Below are 17,196 nucleotides of genomic sequence, written 5' to 3'. Positions count from 1 at the left end.
GGGGGGGGGGGGCACTGCAATCACGTTGGACTACGTACTCCAATTCAGACGCCACTTTAATCGCAATACATTTCAGGCGTGGTGGCAATGCCTATCGTTTGTGCCTATATGTAATATCTGTATGTGGCGCATGATGGCGTTATGGGAAGGACACGCGAAGAAGATAGTATGAAAAAAAATACATAAACATGACATTAGAGCAGTTAGGAAAAATAATTTCGAGCCAGTTCGAACCGACTCGAATCAGTAACGTTTATAAGTTACAATTGGGAATCTTCAATGTTGTCAGTTAAGTCGGTATGTACTTTATTTACCCTCTACTAACGCATCTTGCTTTTGGTAATTTTAAAAGTTCAAAAACGTGCTTCCACACGTGACCCACATATCCGTCAGAAACCGAAACGTCTTTTTCCGGTATTTTTAGACGCAATTTAACAAAGCGCCAAGCTGACCGGATTCGCCTAGCAAGAGAAGCTCGAGGAAAGGGAGATAGAAAAAAAAAGTTTTTAAAAGACAAACTCCAAAGTGACAGACAAATATGAAAACATCATAACAAACATAAACCACGAACTGTTTCAAGGTTCTCAAATATAACGAGTCTGTTTCCAGATGATTTGACTCTTTAAGTACATTCGTTTATGGAATAGCAATGCATTGTACTTGCCCCAGTGAGGTTACGTGATTTCGTGCACGACACTTTTTCGTTCAAAATTCATTAGGATATCCGTAAACCGTTACATCGTCGTACCCACGTGATACGACTACAACATAATAAACGCGAAAATTAGGTTATTGTAATTATCAACGATAAAGTCGTGCAATTAGTGGACATGCAAAGTATCCGAAAAAAAATTATTCAAACTATTTACTGCGTTACCTTTTCGTATTTTTGTCTTTGTTTATTTTTATCTTTCTTAATTGCACTATCCCCCAAGTGAATCTTCAAAGCAGGCTTTTATCGGTCTAGTTGTCAATTGTACGACAGAAAATTCATACATGAGAACCATGAAGTTAACGCTGGCAGACAGTGCACGTGCATGAGATCCGTTTAGCCATATACATACGTACATACGTAGGACGCAACGTTGGTGAAATTACATTAGAAAATCATTTACACCTTTTACACATGCTTGATTGGATGTAATATGAGAAATTAGTTGATTTCAGCCAACGTGGATTCTAGCAAGTGAGTCCATGCGGTAAAAGAAAAAGAAGAATAGGAATACTGTTTCTATTGTACCCGACACTCACCATTTTTCTTGGAGTTATTCTTATTCTTCTTGTTCTTCGGATATATATTGCCGATCTTACTCTGTCCACAACCCATCCTGAGTGGCCTTGTGACCTTCGATGAGATTTGGCACACAGAGAACTCGCACACTTCCCACCCCCTCACTCACGTTCACACACGTGACGCACACACAAGCCTCCCGGACACCGTATCGCACGGGTTTCCTTAACACGAGGAAATCACATTTTTCAGCTGCACCGCCGATTCTCGTCCAATTGCGTAATACAGGTATCTGATGTATCACGGTATCTGTTTTTTACTTCCAAGTGTTTCCACGGTCTAGTCTTTTCGTAATTTTGCGATATGCCGTGTTTACGCCTAAAGATATCACGTACTCGTCTGATTTTCGTTTTTCTTCCAAATATTGGGATATGTCTTGGCAACTTTTTCGGTGGCTATGTATTTTACATTTGGTCAACGTGGTTTCGACGTTCGAATAATTATGACGCCGAACTTCTCCTTTTTATTCATTTGCTCAGTAGTGTTTAAACAGCATAACAAAAAACGACTGACGATATGCACACGGTGATTGTTTTGTTCGTTAAATTAATTTTAACTAGACAGTTAAACAATTTGGATGCAATTGTTTTTTTCGTTGCGAATAATACACTTGACACTTTTTAAAGTTATCGCCCTTCTTTTTCGACTCGTTTCTGGCGGGAGGAGATGAAATGAACTTTGATTAATATATTTTTGTTTGTTTTTTTTTCTCTTTTACTTGACACTCCCAAGATATGCGTACGAAATCAGCTCAATATTTACATCAAAATCCTTAACGATTCTTCAACAGTTTTCGCACTTTTTCTGCTACGTTTTTACCAGTACACGTTACAGTGTTGCTTATGCTTGGCTACCTACTGCGAGGCGGCCAATCCATCCTGATTTCCCAGATACGCCAGTCTTCATACCACATCCTGACGGTTTAGCCGATATCCATCTTGACTAGGAGGAGCACCAGGAGTAGCATCGACGACTTCTTATTATCCATATATGCATTAATTTTCTCCACAGTACCACATTGGCATCCAGTCAAAAGGTCCAAGTGCGTTATATTTTATATAGGCTCAGTCTAATTATCAATCGTTGATAATTTCGTGATTTTGAAATTCGTGGCAGAGGAAGTCTTCGTATTTCATTAGGCTGCGAACAATTAAAATATGCACATTAGAGACCTGTCTATGTGGATACAACGGAGAGTCAATAATGCGAGCTTTGAAGAATAAACAAAATTAAAACGTAGAAAAAAATTTGAGTGAAAGCAATGACAAGACTGAATGATGTTCCGAACAAAGTCCGACTCGGTGCTAGTGAATACACGCGAGATTCGTTTATAGACATTAGGGAGAAGATAATACAGGGTATGAGGGGATATTGCCGACGAAAAATAAAAATTGTTTGTCAGAGTATCAATGTTGACGTATTTTAAGCACATATCTGGATGCAAATTTATATTTTCTTATCCTGAATACGTACAGCCTCATTTCGTAATCATTCTTGTAGCCAATTAAATACGTTTCACACGTCAGTGTAAAAAAAATCGCTGACAACAATCTAACAGTTAACAACAGGCTCTGAACGTTGATAAAAGTTAAATTTGGAATTACTTGAAAAAAGTACAATTATTGTAGTTCACAATATAAAAATAAGAGTATATGCGATACATATATACCCGAAACAAGACGTAATGTCGTAAAGTCTTTTTTAAGGGTGTCTAATGGCAAAGAAGTTGTCTTCAAGACATTTTAAAGATGACTTCTGGACATGCGTGTGTGTAGGACGTATACATATATTAAATTATTTATTCGGTTTGGAAGCACAGAAAATTCATTAAGCCATCAAACGTCCAAACAACACTCATAGATACAATTATTTTCCAATAGTAGATGATCCAATTAATGATAACGAAAAAGTAAAGTACTCGCAATCAGCGAGGTGCTTGTAAATTTTTCGTCTATATTTTTTGCTTTTATGTTTAGATTCATTGTATTTCCCTTTTTCAAGTTACTTCCCCCCCTCACTGATCCTGCCCTTATCTGCTTATCACAAAACACACACATGTATACATACGTCGAATTCAAGTATACACGTGCATCGAGTTGTGCAGGTGCGCACGTTACAACGATAATGCGGTATCGAGCTGAGGAAAAACTAACGAGACTCAAAGAATCGGAAGAATCGATGAGATCACATATATATAAATATATATTGATCGCTTGATTATATTGTTAAGATCTATATCTAGAAGAAACGGCACGTGCATCGCATCTGTGCAATCCTTATGACAATGGAAAATCAATGCTCGATGTTGTACGAAAACTCGAGGCGTACCTCATATCCAGTGCCCCTTTTTTCTCTCTTTTTCATTGTTCACTTAAATTCATCATTTTATTGGAATCCGGTCTTTCACAATGTCGAATTAATTAAGGGAGGAAGAGATCATCATCAACCTACACTCTTTAATCGTAACACGGCAGAGCGTGGCTCTGTCAATGGATGAAGAGAAATTCAACGAAATTAACTAACGCTCTTCCTTAGCTAACGCTATGAACCAATTTACTCGATCCAATTCGAAAATAGAATATGTATATCGCTTTCGTTTCGCTCTTAAGCGACACATCCGAAACTCGTCAATGGACGAATAGGTGTACGTTTATTTAAGACAAAATTTGAAATCAACTGACTGCTATATACATATACAATCGATATATGCATATATCACACACACACGCATATAATATACTGCGTCCAGATTTTCGGAATCTAATTCCGGAACGAGTTACTTCTAGTGGTTAGCCAATGTCCGTTAAGTTTTGAGGGAATCCTTGAAAAGCAAAACAGTAGATATTTCTTATCGATGGAAATTAAAAGTATGGCATTATTACAAGCACATTGCTCATTATTATTCTTATCTATGTTTTTCTCGTGATATTCTCATAACAATTCTGTTAGCCAAACGAAAAAAAAATGTAATTGTAATGCCATACTTGGATCAATTGTTATTTGATTTCGCGATTTTCAGGCAGACGTGTAGAAGCATACAGTGTGTTAAATGAAGCTCACTAGACGAGAAACAAAGATTTACTTTCCGTTTTCGTAATACTCTCAAAAAACACACAAACATATATAAATATAGACGTTTATATCGCCCGAAAAAAATAATCTATCAACAAATTTATAGTTTTCGACCAATAAAATATCTCGTATTGCTTGAAAGTTGTAATCTCACAAAACAAAAACGTCATTCGAGTCGATAAACTGAGAAAAAAATATAAAGTTTATCAAACAAAAGTAACAAGTGACGAGTTTGTACTTTCAGTGATGAAAAATTTAAAAACTCGTGTAGCCTCGTCAAAGCTTGGCTTTTTATCAAATTTGCTTATTCAAATACTGGTAACGCTTGATAAGCCCCATTACCAGTAATCCTTGTTTGTCTCTTTACGTAGAAGCATTCCTGAGCGTTGTAGGTAACGAGAGCAGTAATAGTAAAATGAGCACTAGAATTGAGAAACACGATTTCTGATACGACTACATATGTATGTATATTCACTGTATAATTTTAACCGGCTCTGATACAATTATTACACACAATGTTCACAACTCGGCATCCCAGCATCGACTGTTCTCGCGGACTCTCATTGGTGGCGCATGCGCAGAAACGAAGCGCGATCGTGCGCAAACTCTGTACGGCGGCCATGTCTAATAAGCGCAAGTACATACGTAGAGACATTTCTACTATAGTATAGTAGAGGACAGTGTATACCTATACTGTAGAATATAGAAAGAGAAAGGACGTGTCGTGACTTGTGATGCATAGGGTGAGAAAGAAGGAGACAGAGAGAAAGAAAACCCGGGATCCTCTACTATATTTACGGTAAATATAGTAACGTCGAGTACGTTTACCTGGTACCTGGTGCGTACTACAAGGAAGAATATGTGCTATATTCTTGAGACTTTACTCAACAGAAGTTTAGTGCGCGTGCACTGTGCATGGATGCATCCATAGAGCAATGAATAGAACATACACCAGCGCACGCCCAACGAACGCACGCACATATACATAAATACCCACCTGGGGCCGACTACTGTCTTTCTACTCGTAGACGAGCTACAGTATAAATACATACAGTTCGACTGTGCTTGAAATCTTATGTGAAATTGGATGGCTGAAAAACTCCTGAGCAAAGAGGGTACTAACTTCTGATACGTTTAGATTAAAGATTATACTGTATGCAGTATACACGTATCAAGTAAGTTAAGTTTCAATAATCACGTGGATGAAGTTTCATCATTCTCTCGAGGGTATACACAGGTACAGACACGGGTAGAAAACCAGCGTCCTCGTGTACAGATTTTATGCCGGTATTATCACGTTTACGAGTATACGCCTATATACATATGTATATAGCTTTAGAAGGTAGTGGGGTAACCGGGTGCAAGTCGGATTACCAGCCCTACGGGAAACCGCGACCTTCTCCCACAGGAATTCCCGGGTGAAATCAATGGCGGAATGGATAAGAGGGTGTCAGGTGTTAGCCATATCGATTCGCTCTAAATATCAGATAACCGTAATACTTACATAAAGTACGAAATAAGTGCTATTATTATTTTTACGTAAATAAATGATCTTGTTTGTATTGATTTTTAATTATATCTAACCTCCTTTTTTCTTTTATATTGGGATCGATGAAACGGCCGGCTCTGACATATTTATTTCTCAACTGGGCCAACGTTGTTGTGTTCCTTTTGCTTTTCTATTTCTTCATTCAATTACTCACGATTCAAATAGAAAATTGACATCAAACAGCCACATGCATTTTTATACATGAATACTCCTTGCATTCATTTCTATTTGCACATTCGATTGGTCTTATTGAAATTATTTGCATTTTTATAAATATAATCATCGTCAAGTACAATGGGAAATAATGATTTTTGTGAAATTCGATAGGAAATATAATCGAAATATTTTTTCAAGTACAGCATATTATACCGAGTATACTTAAAAGAACCATTACGGTATGTAATATTATATAATGAAGCTTTATACAGCGTTTATTGTTCTATACGATTTAATGATAGTTAATTATTAGTCATTACGAGATAATAATTGAATGACTCTCAATTCCACATAATGATTCTATGATCGAATTACCAAACGGAAACGTGGAGAAATCAGAAATTATTACGGTGGATAATCGAATATCTATTTAACAGACTGTACATACATTGTAAAAGTATATATAAACATTGCATTCAATTACTGTATATACTCATATACAATACTGCGAGATATAATCATACATAGTTCTTGAAGGAATCAAATACTTTATACGTAAGAAAAATGCAATCGTGTTGCAACCATTTCTGTTTACATAAGGAAAGAAAGAGTATTACCGCACTTTCGCATTTGCAGTTGAAAATATAATTCGAAGATAAAAGACAAGTAGTATGTAAATTATTAACTAACAAAATCCAGTATTTCAAGTACATAACTGATAATACAACAGTCAAGTCTGCCTTTATTTTCAAAGCCATAATTCAAGCTGTTGCAATTAAATTACTGTTTTGACCAGGCAGTATTTAAATAACTTAACGTATTAGAATCACCAACATATTGAGATAAATGCACAGGTAAACTTTTAATGTTTATAGGCAGTTATCGTTTGTCAATTAAACCACAATACTGATGTCAAATATAAGTATAATAATATGAATTAACTTACCAGCAACATGTCGAGTCGATTTTCAAGGCCTTTTGTCGCAAGGTATTTCGACAAGGAATAATATAGTTAATTTATAGTAATAATGACGCAAGCAGGCGTCGTCGGACGGGAGCAATAGATAATAAAAATGTAATACTATAATGTAAAGGTAAAAATTTGAGAAAAAAACTGTCATCTTGTAAGAATTGCTTGAAAGAATATGGTAAAGCATATTATGTACACACATTACGTACGCGAAGATAAATTGAATTTTTTATTTTTGGTTTTCTTTTCATTCTTTCGGAGGTAACGGTATGGAGAATGGGAAGGGAATTGAATAAAGGATACAATAGTGATTGATCTATCGTTCGTTCAACCTCACCTGGCAATTAATTCATTTAAGTATATCGAATGTAAATTATAAACGTCTCGTATCTCGCAGATCGAGAAAGAGATATTAGCGTATATTTTTTTGTCCCATTCTGTTCTCGCTTATTCCCTTTTACAGTGAGTAGGTCGCGTGGCAATTTTTGAAAATACTAAGTAATACCGACGAAAAGCAAGAATAAATCAAAGAGGAATCGATAGATAGCCCATCTTTTGTATTTTTTTTATATCGTTTCGCGCCGTATCGTACCTTTAGCGGCACTTTTATACACGGAACAATTGTTGCCTCGAGGATTTGCAATATCGCAAAAACCGCAGGCTCTCACACGCTTGCAAGTACGTCCATTTTCTTTACATTCGAAAAAAGTGACATTAAAATACACTGCGAAATTCGGTGGTCTCGGTAGGAGGCAATCTTACAGAGGAATGTCATCCGAGAACACGAGCAAGAAAATGTCAAAGATGAGATTAGAAACCCAAGAAAATAGTTTGAAGCTTCGTTAAGTGACATTTTCTTGCATTTTATTTAGTATCTTTTGTTTTATACGTTAATTGGCAATCTCTTCGCAATTCCGTAGATCTACAATTCTGTCTAACGTATGGCTGGCCATTTTTCTCTGTTTCTATCGGTTTCACGAGATTATTGTAAATATGTTTCATGGTTTCACTGTTTTCCCTGTTATGAGAAAGCGTCATTAAGTGCTAAGCGTTTATTTCTTGGTTGTTTCATTTTTTTTTTATTTCTATATTATTCACACTTATTCTTGCATTCTCTCTCAGTTTCTCGCACATTGACACATTTTTTTTATCTCTCACCGTTACATAGTTTTTTTCCGCAAATTCACTAGCATACATCATCTTGTTCGTTAAGTGTACTTTCCATAACATTCACATGTGCAAATGAGTTAGAGAATTTATCATTCATCTTTTCGACAGTCTTGCCGCACAACGGATCGTATAAATAAATAAATAAAAGTGTGCAGCCCGTTCGATTTTTCTTTTGTCACTTCATTCGGGAGCAAAAGAGAGTAGGAAAGATGAAAAAAGTATGTTAATTTTATTTTTGAATTTGGCGATGATAACGCACTTACTCTCGTCCCACTGAGAATAGCCAAAAAATGATTATGAATGTCCACTAGATTAACAAGCTTATACTTTGTATTCGTTTTCTTATTGTTTTTACTAAGAAGAATAAAAACTATAAAATGTAAAGATAATAGACAATAAAATACTCACATGTTCCACGTGGTCCTGCATAAATATTCGATAGTACAAAAAAATTAAAAAATTAATTATGTAGAGTGAACGCAGGTAAGATAAAAATGGTTAATGTCCGCGAAATAAATAAAGAATAAAGTCGAATAAAAATGAAACGAACTCTAAAGAGAGAGGAACACGATCGTAGGGCGCAACGTCTAATTTTCGTCCACTAATTTCCTAATAATTACGTTTATTAGTTTTTCGTTTCTTTTTTATATCCTTTTCAAGGATTCCACGAAAATGGAATTATCGCTATTATCTCACACCCATTCTTACGGCCTTTCCCGTCTTTTATATTAATTTAGCTATACTTTCCAACATTCGTACCACGCGGACGCATACGTTCGTTATCATTCTAATTTGCTCGTAAGCACGGAAAATTCTCTTGCGCACTTCCAATTAATCACGCTTATATACATTTAGACGAATAGACTCGCGACATTCGGGAAGAAGAATTATGTATCCGGGGATTCATCATTTCAGCTTCCTTTTACTTTTTTTTGTTGCTTCATTTGAATACTAGTAAACACGAAAATCACTTTGCGCAAAGCAACGTGCACACGTGGAATTCATTCGTCCCGATGCCTTTGATAATTTTTCTTTCATTCATTAATGTCTAAGCATATAACCTCTCACATTGGATACCTCTTTATCTTATATTCCTTTCGCTCTTGAGTCTCATTCTTTAATCTCACACGTGCCGTTTTCTGACCTCGCGTGTACCTAGTGTCTCATTCTCCTTTTCATTCTCTATCTTAGTCATAATATTTGATATCCCTTGGGCTTCTGTCAGTTAGTCGAAGAATGATAATCACACGACACGTGATCGAATGTAATTGAAAAAAATTATGCAGATTGTTCATAGCTAAGTGGTATTATCGACGCCAGTTCCATTGACATCATCTACGTCAACTTCCGTCTAGAAAATGCTACGTTATATGTTACCACCAGTTGGATAAAACGGAAAGGCTCCAAATTGAAAATTAACAGGCGTCTTGGGCGACGCACATGCGTAGAGGAAGTCATCGGACTGCAACTGTGTCCTGTTCAAGTTCGGTTCCGAGGCCGACCTGGTAATCTTCGGGAGACCACGTAGAAGACCTTCGAGACTCGCAAGGATTTGACGAAATATTGGTCTCTCATCTCGTGAGAACTTTATGCAGTCCTCGGTGAGCCTCTTGAGGGCCTTTGGAGTATCGGATCTGACTTTGTTAAGATCAGGACGTAAGTAACCACGACCGACCATAAAAAGGATTTGATCCTTATTGTTGATGTTTGAGTAGGGCAGCTGGCCGGCGAGCAGTTCGAACAGGACCACTCCAAATGCGTAGACGTCCGATTGGAAACTATAGGGATTCTCTTCTTGCATTCGAATCACTTCCGGTGCCATCCAAAGGATAGATCCAGTGGGCTGATGAAATTGCTGGGATCCGGACCACCTTGTTTTCGCAGTCGCCAGACCAAAATCACCGATCTTTACGGTGAGATCGTCATGGAGGAATATGTTGTTGCTTTTGAGATCCCTGTGGATGATGTTCTTTGCGTGAAGATAGTCCATACCCTGTGCAGTTTGTCTGCCAATTTCTATCAAAGTGAGAAGTTCGAACTTCTCCTCGAATACATGGAGATGCTTGTACAGTGAAGATCCTTCGCACCATTGAGTCACGATGGCCAATTGCGGTTTGCTAACACAGCCCATGAAAAGTAATATATTGACGTGACGTGTCTTTCTGAGGACAGCTACCTCATTTTTGAATGCCTGAAGTTGAGCCATTGTGGGAATCTTTACGTTTAAAGTTTTTACTGCCACAGGACCGTGCCAGTGGGCCTTATAAACGGTTCCAAAGGATCCTGACCCAATACGAGCCCCTACCAGGATCTCATCCGCAGGAATTTCCCAGTCTTCTATGGACTCTCGTGGAGCCAGTAAATTCTTTGAGGATTCGTCGGCAGAACGTGCTCTGGGTCGTTTTGGTCTCAGAGTACTCGTAGGACTTGCTTGTGTAGATTGGCTATGTTTCGTTGGACTGCTTCCTGGAGATACAGGACTCTGTGTCGTACCTGCTGGCCTTCCGAGGCTTTGTGAGCGAACATATTCTTCTAGATTTGCTGGATCTCCACCAGGTTTGACCATATTGAAACATACGTTCGGTGCGGAACTGGATCGGTCGTGCTGTCCTAAGGACCTAGGATGCCTCTGATTGCCTGCTGGAGCCAACGATGGTGACATACTCCTGCTGAGACCATAGCCAGAGGGTAACTGTAATATACCAGCACTGGTCTCAGGATTATGTGCAAGAAGTGCTTGATAGTAAGCATCTTGCATGCGCACTTGATGGCACAGTGCAGGTACACCTCCAGCACATCGCTGATGAAATCTGTAGTTACAAGTGCGACAGTAAAATCCTTGAAATAATAACTTACGGCAGCACTCGCAGAATGCTAATGAGAAGAAGGTCTTGCGCACAAAGTTGTGAGATATAGATGTGGTGATAGGGAATTTGTCAAGTATCTCAACAGAGATTTCATCACATTCCAGGGAAGAGATATCTGTATCCCATGGTATGGGAAACTTGGAATTATCAGCACCAACTATGTACACAACACACATCTCAGTTGTAAGGTTGCGCAGCTTCATGGCTTTTGCAAGTGCATCCCGTAATGAGAGTCCTTCCCTGACCTGTACACTGGTACGCTGCTGATTGGGTAAATGTGCACGTAGCAGCGACTTAAGAGGAGTCCTGGGACATCGTAGTCTCGAAGGAGTTTGAGACTCATCAGCCACACTGGAATTAAGAAGTTCATTGAGCTTCTGTTCCTTCGACTCCAATTCATGAAGTTTGCTAGTTAGTTCCTGATATTCAGTCAGATAAATCGAAGGTGGATGCTGGAAGCCAGCAAACCGATTGTTGAGGGCATCAATGTTTTGCCGCGTGACATGGATGACACTTTGTATATTTTGTAACTCGTAACGTAACGGATCGGTGCACGTATCGTCATTGATTGAGATGAGGTCCGAATCCACGATCCTCGAGGTGGACATCGTCCAAGTTCTATCCCTGAGGCTGGGATGACTCCTGGTTCTTGGACAGGACGAATCGCCGTACGAGTTAACATGTACCAGGTATCTAGCCTCGCCGATCACGGCCATTTTCCAGCGTCTGGCAGCAGCATCCTGCGCTCTACCCTCAGTAGTGTCGATGACGTCCTCCAGAACGAGCGTCGCTCACACATAAGTCCGATCCTGAGCACCCATCGACCTTACGCTCTCGAGCACACCACTCCTGAGTTCACAACCTCCACCTCGTCGTCCTCGTTTGGTGTCAGCGCGTTGCCCACCGCCGAATCACATTCCTGCGATACTTACGTCCGCAGCATGCCGTACTAGCTGCGCGAACGAAGTGCGTACAAACGCGTTCACTCTCATTGGTTAGTTACGTTTTCTTTTCTGAGACCCTGAGGTACATACTATTCGCGTCGCGACGCTTTTACCATACTCAACCTGACGACAATCTTTAACAGCACTAATGCACACTAAACCGTTCCAAAGAAAACTGCCACTAGGACCACTATCCGTGCGATCCGCGAGGCAGCCTTTCCAGAAGGCGATAGTGCTGCCCTGCGTTCCGCTTATAATTCGATGTCCTTTCTCTGTATAGGTCTTAAACATTAATTTGAAGTTTCAAATGTAGATCGTTGTGAACTGTTTGAAGATTTGTATGTACACGTCCAAATTCTATAGACATAATTTTAAGGGATAAACCAATAAACATACATTCGTAAGTTCATACAATGAAACGAATGTATCTCACTACTTTACCTCAAATCATACTTTTCTGTATGAAGCATCCCTAAATATTTCTGTATATTTTGAGTTTGACGTATATGGCTACATATTATGGTGCATAGAACAGGCTTAGAAATAGGGATTAACTGATATCTAATTTATAAATCGTGTCTCATATATTGAAGGATTTTTAATGTTACTTAATTTCTTGATTCTATGAAATTGATAGGTAAGACCTAATTAAATTCTGTGCGACAGGTGTGTGCGGTAGGCTCAAAGAATGTGATTAGCCTATTTAATTTTTGTACTATAATTTACATTTATTTTAAATTAAGTTGTTTTATACAGGATTTAACACTGTTCACCTTGGACGAATACTGATTCAAGTTCAATCTTCTCATAAAACATATAGATACTGCGTTGCACTTTCTGACGTCATTGCAGTCTGCTGACGTCAGCGGCAGATGATACTGTTTCCATAGAAACAAGAACCGCTCTTCATACTTGGAAAAATACTATACTTTCCAATAATATACACATATATATAAAAGAAAAGAGAAACTTGCCAAATGTCAAAACAAAGTTTGATGAGCTGTTGAATATTTTTATGTTAAGGAGGTCCTGTCGATGCATGCTAGTCAATTGATCAACTATCGAATCAATTCCATAAATCAATTAAAACAAACCGGACTATCTATGAAATTATTCACATTAAGTATAGAAATTGATTTGTAGGTGTTTATATTTGGCCACAATATTAATACGAGTGTTAGAAATGTAATTTTATTTAAACAAGAGTAATACATTTTTTTCTTTTCTTTTTACATAAGATACAGCACAATTCCCTTTATCTTGTAATATATAGAACCCATAGGCTCTCAAAATCTTTAGTAAGACATGCCTTCCAATAACGTTTCTCGAAAGATTTCGAACTTGACGTTCCCTTACTACTTATTCTGTTTTTTGTCCCTTCGTAAAGTCTCAAGCTTATCAACCTCACAAAATTTCTCATAGCTTCCTCTTTCTCGTAATGAAGAATGACTTAAAAATTATAAATTTTTATTTCCAGTTCAGATAAGTGGCGATACAGATCGTCGGGGTACAAAGGTCTTGTAAAAGATTGTGCTGCACGTTCAATAATTAAGTCGTTGAGACATAGCCAACATGTCAAACCTTGTAGCTGGAAAATTAGCTTTCGTTACAGGTTCGTTAAAGGAAGCTAGAATAACATTCTCATAATCAAGAATTCAACTGCTATTATTATTTTTTTTTTTTACATTATTGAATGGCTCATTAGGTGCCGGTAGTGGAATAGGCAGGGCTGTGTGTCGCGTTCTAGCAAGAGAAGGTGCACAGGTTATAGCAACTGATCAAAATATAAAAACAGCTGAGGAGACTGTGTCGACTTTAACAGGTATTAAAACTTTTGCACTGGCCTTAGTTTAAAGCCACGATGTAATATGTTTTGTCATTTCGTCAAGAATTTATCAAGTCAAAGAATTAATGTTACAACTGTAGCGTAATGTAACGCCACTTGATTACTTTATATCACGGTCCTTTATACTGCTTTATACTAATGTAATATAGCTAATAATATTGATGAAGTTTTGTTTCAGGCACAGGACATTTGTCATTAGAAATTGATGTTTCCTCATCACAAAGTGTGGATAATGTATTAAAAAAGACACTAGATACATTCGCAAAACCGCCAACGATCGTAGTTAATTCGGCTGGTATAACTCGGGATAATTTTTTATTGAAACTCGATGAGAATGATTTCGATCGTGTACTGCAAGTCAATTTACGTGGGACATTTTTGGTAATACAAAAAATCGTTAATATTTTGATAGAGGCAAAACAGTCAAATGGCACTTCTATTGTTAATATGGGATCGATTATTGGAAAATTCGGAAATATTGGTCAGGTTAATTACGGAGCTTCGAAAGCTGGCGTTGAAAATATTACAAAAACGGCAGCTGCTGAATTTGGGAAGTACGAATTATTTTTATTCTTTTAAACTATTTTTTATGGTTTTGCTTTTGTTTTTTTTTTTCTTGTTACGTAGATTTGGCGTGAGGGTAAATACCGTTTTGCCGGGATTCATATCCACTCCTATGACAGATGTCGTTCCGGATAAAATTAAAGAAATATTTATGAACAAAATAGCTTTGCGCAGACTGGGAAAGCCTGAAGAAGTGGCAGAGCTTGTACTTTTCTTAGCATCGGATAGAAGTTCTTATATAAATGGTGCTTCTATTGAAATTACAGGAGGAATGAACTAGATGATTAATCTTGTGAGATCAGTGGATTTGAAATATTTAGTAAAATGTTAAAATGAACTTGATTACAAGAGATCAATAAACCTGATATATATTTTTTAAATGCATAATCTAGATATAGGACAATGGGGAATCACAGTGAATGGTAAATACAGTGTAAAAATAAATATTTATAAGTTAATCATGAATAATATCTGATTTACTTCTTTCCCTTTAATTTCTTGACATACTTGTGTGCAATATAGGGCATTTTATGTTTTTTCGATGACTTCTTTCTACTTGCATGTAGTGTATTTAGCAAATTTAGCTTTGGCCTTAACGTTGTAATAATCTAGTGGTGAATCGATTATTTTGCCAATTTGGAAGTATTTAAGCAGAGCCTTGATATCGTCTTTTTTCATAGAAGTGTTTGGGATTCAAAACTGATCTTATCTTGATAACTTCAAGACCATGCTTGATCTTTACAGTTACTTTAGTTTCTGCATATTAAATCATTTTTTTCCTCTAGTTTTCTTGCTATCTTAAAGTATGTACACGTTTTTCTCTTTTATTTTGTACCTGGGTACAGATTGTAGCTGTTACAAGCTTAGCTTTATTACAGATTTATTCACAACTTTGCCAATTGGAGTGAGGTCTTCTGTTATGGTGCAAACATTTATGGCAAATTTTAGCTATTTGTTCATTTTATTTTGTCACCAGCTCCAAACTCATCCACGTCAATGTTATTATTAGATCTTTGCTTGAACTTGATTACTTTGATAATTTTGTTGATAAACTCATTTTTGATAATTTTTGTTGGATCTAGATCTAAAGTGAATTATAGATTACTTTAATGTCAGTTTTATTTTTATCTGTGATCTAAAGAATATTATTTTATGAAAAGAAGAAACTCCCTCGTGGCTCCCTGTTTTCCTCTGGAGAGGAATGACTTAAAGATTATAAATTTTAATTTTCGATTCACGTAAGTAGCGACACAGATTATCCGGGTACAAAGGTCCTGAAAAAGATTTTACTGCACGTTGAACAAGTAGGTCGTTAAGAGATAACCAACATGTCGAACGTTGTCGCTGGAAAATTAGCTTTTGTTACAGGTTTGTTCAAGGAAACTAGAATAAATATGATAAAACTGCGGAATACAACTTCTTTTTGAAGAGGTTTATGTAAAAAAATTAAACACCCCACAGCTAACTTCAAGAAGGAGTTATATTCTGCAGTTAGAAGCAGGTGCTTCTATTGAAATTACAGGAGGAATGAAGTAGATCATTAATTTTGTGATATCAGTGTATTCGAAATATTCTTTAAACGGTTAAAATGAACTTTACTACATGAGTTCAGTAATTCTTATACATATTTTTTAATGCATAATCTCTCAATATATGACAGCAGGGAATTATGGTCAATGGTAAACTTAGTGTAAGAATAAATATTTACAAGATAATCATAAATAGTATCTAATTTACTTCTTCTTCTTTCCCTTTAATTTCTTGGCATGCCTGTGTGCTTTATAGTGCATTTTACGTTTTTCCTCGATGATCTCTTTGTACTTGCGTTTATTGTACTTAGCAAATTCAGCATCAGCCATAAGTTCGTCGACTATAGTACGCTTACGCTCCTTCTTTGTTAGACGTCCATTATAATAATCTAGTGGTGAATCGATTACTTTGCCTATTTGGAAGTACTTAGGTAGAGCCTTGATATCATTCTTCTTATAGAAGTGTTTGGGATCCAAGACCGATCTCATCTGAATAACTTCAAGATCGTGTTTGATCTCTTCAGTAACTTCAGTTGCTGGTAAATTGAACCATTTCTTCCCTTTAGTTTTCTCGCGTTCTCGCCGTCTTAGAGCACGTAAGCGTTTCTCACTCTCATCATACCTAGGTACAGATTCTAACTGTTCAAAGCCTGGCTTTATTACAGATTTTTCCAGAACTTTGTCAATTGGAGTAAGGTCTTTTGTTATGGTGCGAACATTTGTGGCAAATTTTGGCTGTTTCTTCTTTTTATTACGCCAACCCATATCAGCTTCAAATTCATCTAGATCAATGTCATTACTAGAGCTTCGCTTGGATTTAATTGTTTTCTTTTTTTCATCTTTGATAATTTTCGTTGGATCTAGATCTGAAATCAATTATATATATATTTTTTGACATGCACTGCCATAACATAACCTTCTAACTTTTTGAGCGTACATATACAGTAAACATCTTTAATATAATAGATTATTACCAATCCTTTCGATTTCGGGATCATCATCGCTGTCCAAAAGACTGTTTTTAGTTAATAGATCAGCTTGACCCCGTGTATCAAATATAATATTCATTTTAACTCAGACTTAATTATTTATCGAACACACCACGTTTCCACTGTGGTTAGAAATAATATATATTATTGACGGTTCCAACTGGTTCAAACTTAAAAGCAAATAGTGTCGCCATCTGGATGTTGCTACGATATTAAAAACATTTAACGTAGCTACAACAGCGAATGAGA

General features: G+C 37.0%; 4 protein-coding genes across 7 annotated transcripts in view; 1 reads left to right on the top strand and 3 right to left on the bottom strand.

Annotated features, from left to right (window-relative positions):
- LOC107270955 (kinesin-related protein 10) overlaps positions 1–4,922 on the bottom strand; it is a 14,969-nt gene extending 10,047 nt beyond the window's left edge. The window contains exons 1-2 of one of the 3 annotated variants that reach the window (XM_025088214.1): positions 4,706–4,922; positions 2,150–2,431 (exon numbers count right to left, since the gene is read on the bottom strand). In XM_025088214.1, coding sequence (XP_024943982.1) covers positions 2,150–2,204 — 55 coding nt within the window. In that variant the 5' untranslated portion in view covers positions 2,205–2,431; positions 4,706–4,922. The other 2 variants (XM_025088213.1, XM_025088215.1) reach the window with 2 other exon arrangements.
- A 2,322-nt stretch (positions 4,923–7,244) lies between these two features.
- LOC107270964 (raf homolog serine/threonine-protein kinase Raf) lies at positions 7,245–12,323 on the bottom strand. The gene has a single exon (XM_015746470.2). The coding sequence runs from the start codon at positions 11,789–11,791 to the stop codon at positions 9,575–9,577; it is 2,217 nt and encodes a 738-aa protein (XP_015601956.1). The 5' UTR covers positions 11,792–12,323; the 3' UTR covers positions 7,245–9,574.
- A 1,040-nt stretch (positions 12,324–13,363) lies between these two features.
- On the top strand, positions 13,364–14,897 carry LOC107270966 (estradiol 17-beta-dehydrogenase 8). The gene is made up of 4 exons (XM_025088217.1): positions 13,364–13,631; positions 13,725–13,841; positions 14,044–14,419; positions 14,493–14,897. Exons 1-4 carry the CDS (start codon positions 13,592–13,594, stop codon positions 14,707–14,709), a joined length of 750 nt encoding a protein of 249 aa, XP_024943985.1. The 5' UTR covers positions 13,364–13,591; the 3' UTR covers positions 14,710–14,897.
- Positions 14,898–15,969: 1,072 nt separating this feature from the next.
- LOC107270965 (deoxynucleotidyltransferase terminal-interacting protein 2) lies at positions 15,970–17,100 on the bottom strand. 2 transcript variants are annotated; one of them, XM_015746471.2, is made up of 2 exons: positions 16,933–17,100; positions 15,970–16,824 (listed from the first exon to the last, which is right to left on the bottom strand). In XM_015746471.2, exons 1-2 carry the CDS (start codon positions 17,024–17,026, stop codon positions 16,163–16,165), a joined length of 756 nt encoding a protein of 251 aa, XP_015601957.1. In that variant the 5' UTR covers positions 17,027–17,100; the 3' UTR covers positions 15,970–16,162. The 2 variants fall into 2 exon arrangements, with proteins under 2 accessions (XP_015601957.1, XP_024943984.1); XM_025088216.1 differs by having other exon boundaries at positions 16,896–17,094.
- Positions 17,101–17,196: the final 96 nt, after the last annotated feature.

Source organism: Cephus cinctus, unplaced genomic scaffold, assembly GCF_000341935.2.
Source record: "Cephus cinctus unplaced genomic scaffold, Ccin1 Ccin1_scaffold0857, whole genome shotgun sequence".
NCBI lineage: Eukaryota > Metazoa > Arthropoda > Insecta > Hymenoptera > Cephidae > Cephus > Cephus cinctus.
Note: the sequence above shows the minus strand (reverse complement) of the source record. Positions and strands in the feature narration are given on the sequence as shown.

What these genes read in the sequence shown, in the direction of transcription:
- LOC107270965 (XM_015746471.2), bottom strand. Translation starts at nt 17,026, where the DNA reads ATGAATATTATATTTGATACACGGGGTCAAGCTGATCTATTAACTAAA. An exon ending in TCCCGAAATCGAAAGGATTG is followed by an intron (nt 16,825 to 16,932) that starts GTAATAATCTAT and finishes AATTGATTTCAG; the next exon opens with ATCTAGATCCAACGAAAATT.
- LOC107270964 (XM_015746470.2), bottom strand. Translation starts at nt 11,791, where the DNA reads ATGGCCGTGATCGGCGAGGCTAGATACCTGGTACATGTTAACTCGTAC.
- LOC107270966 (XM_025088217.1), top strand. Translation starts at nt 13,592, where the DNA reads ATGTCAAACCTTGTAGCTGGAAAATTAGCTTTCGTTACAG. An exon ending in GACTGTGTCGACTTTAACAG is followed by an intron (nt 13,842 to 14,043) that starts GTATTAAAACTT and finishes GTTTTGTTTCAG; the next exon opens with GCACAGGACATTTGTCATTA. An exon ending in GCAGCTGCTGAATTTGGGAA is followed by an intron (nt 14,420 to 14,492) that starts GTACGAATTATT and finishes CTTGTTACGTAG; the next exon opens with ATTTGGCGTGAGGGTAAATA.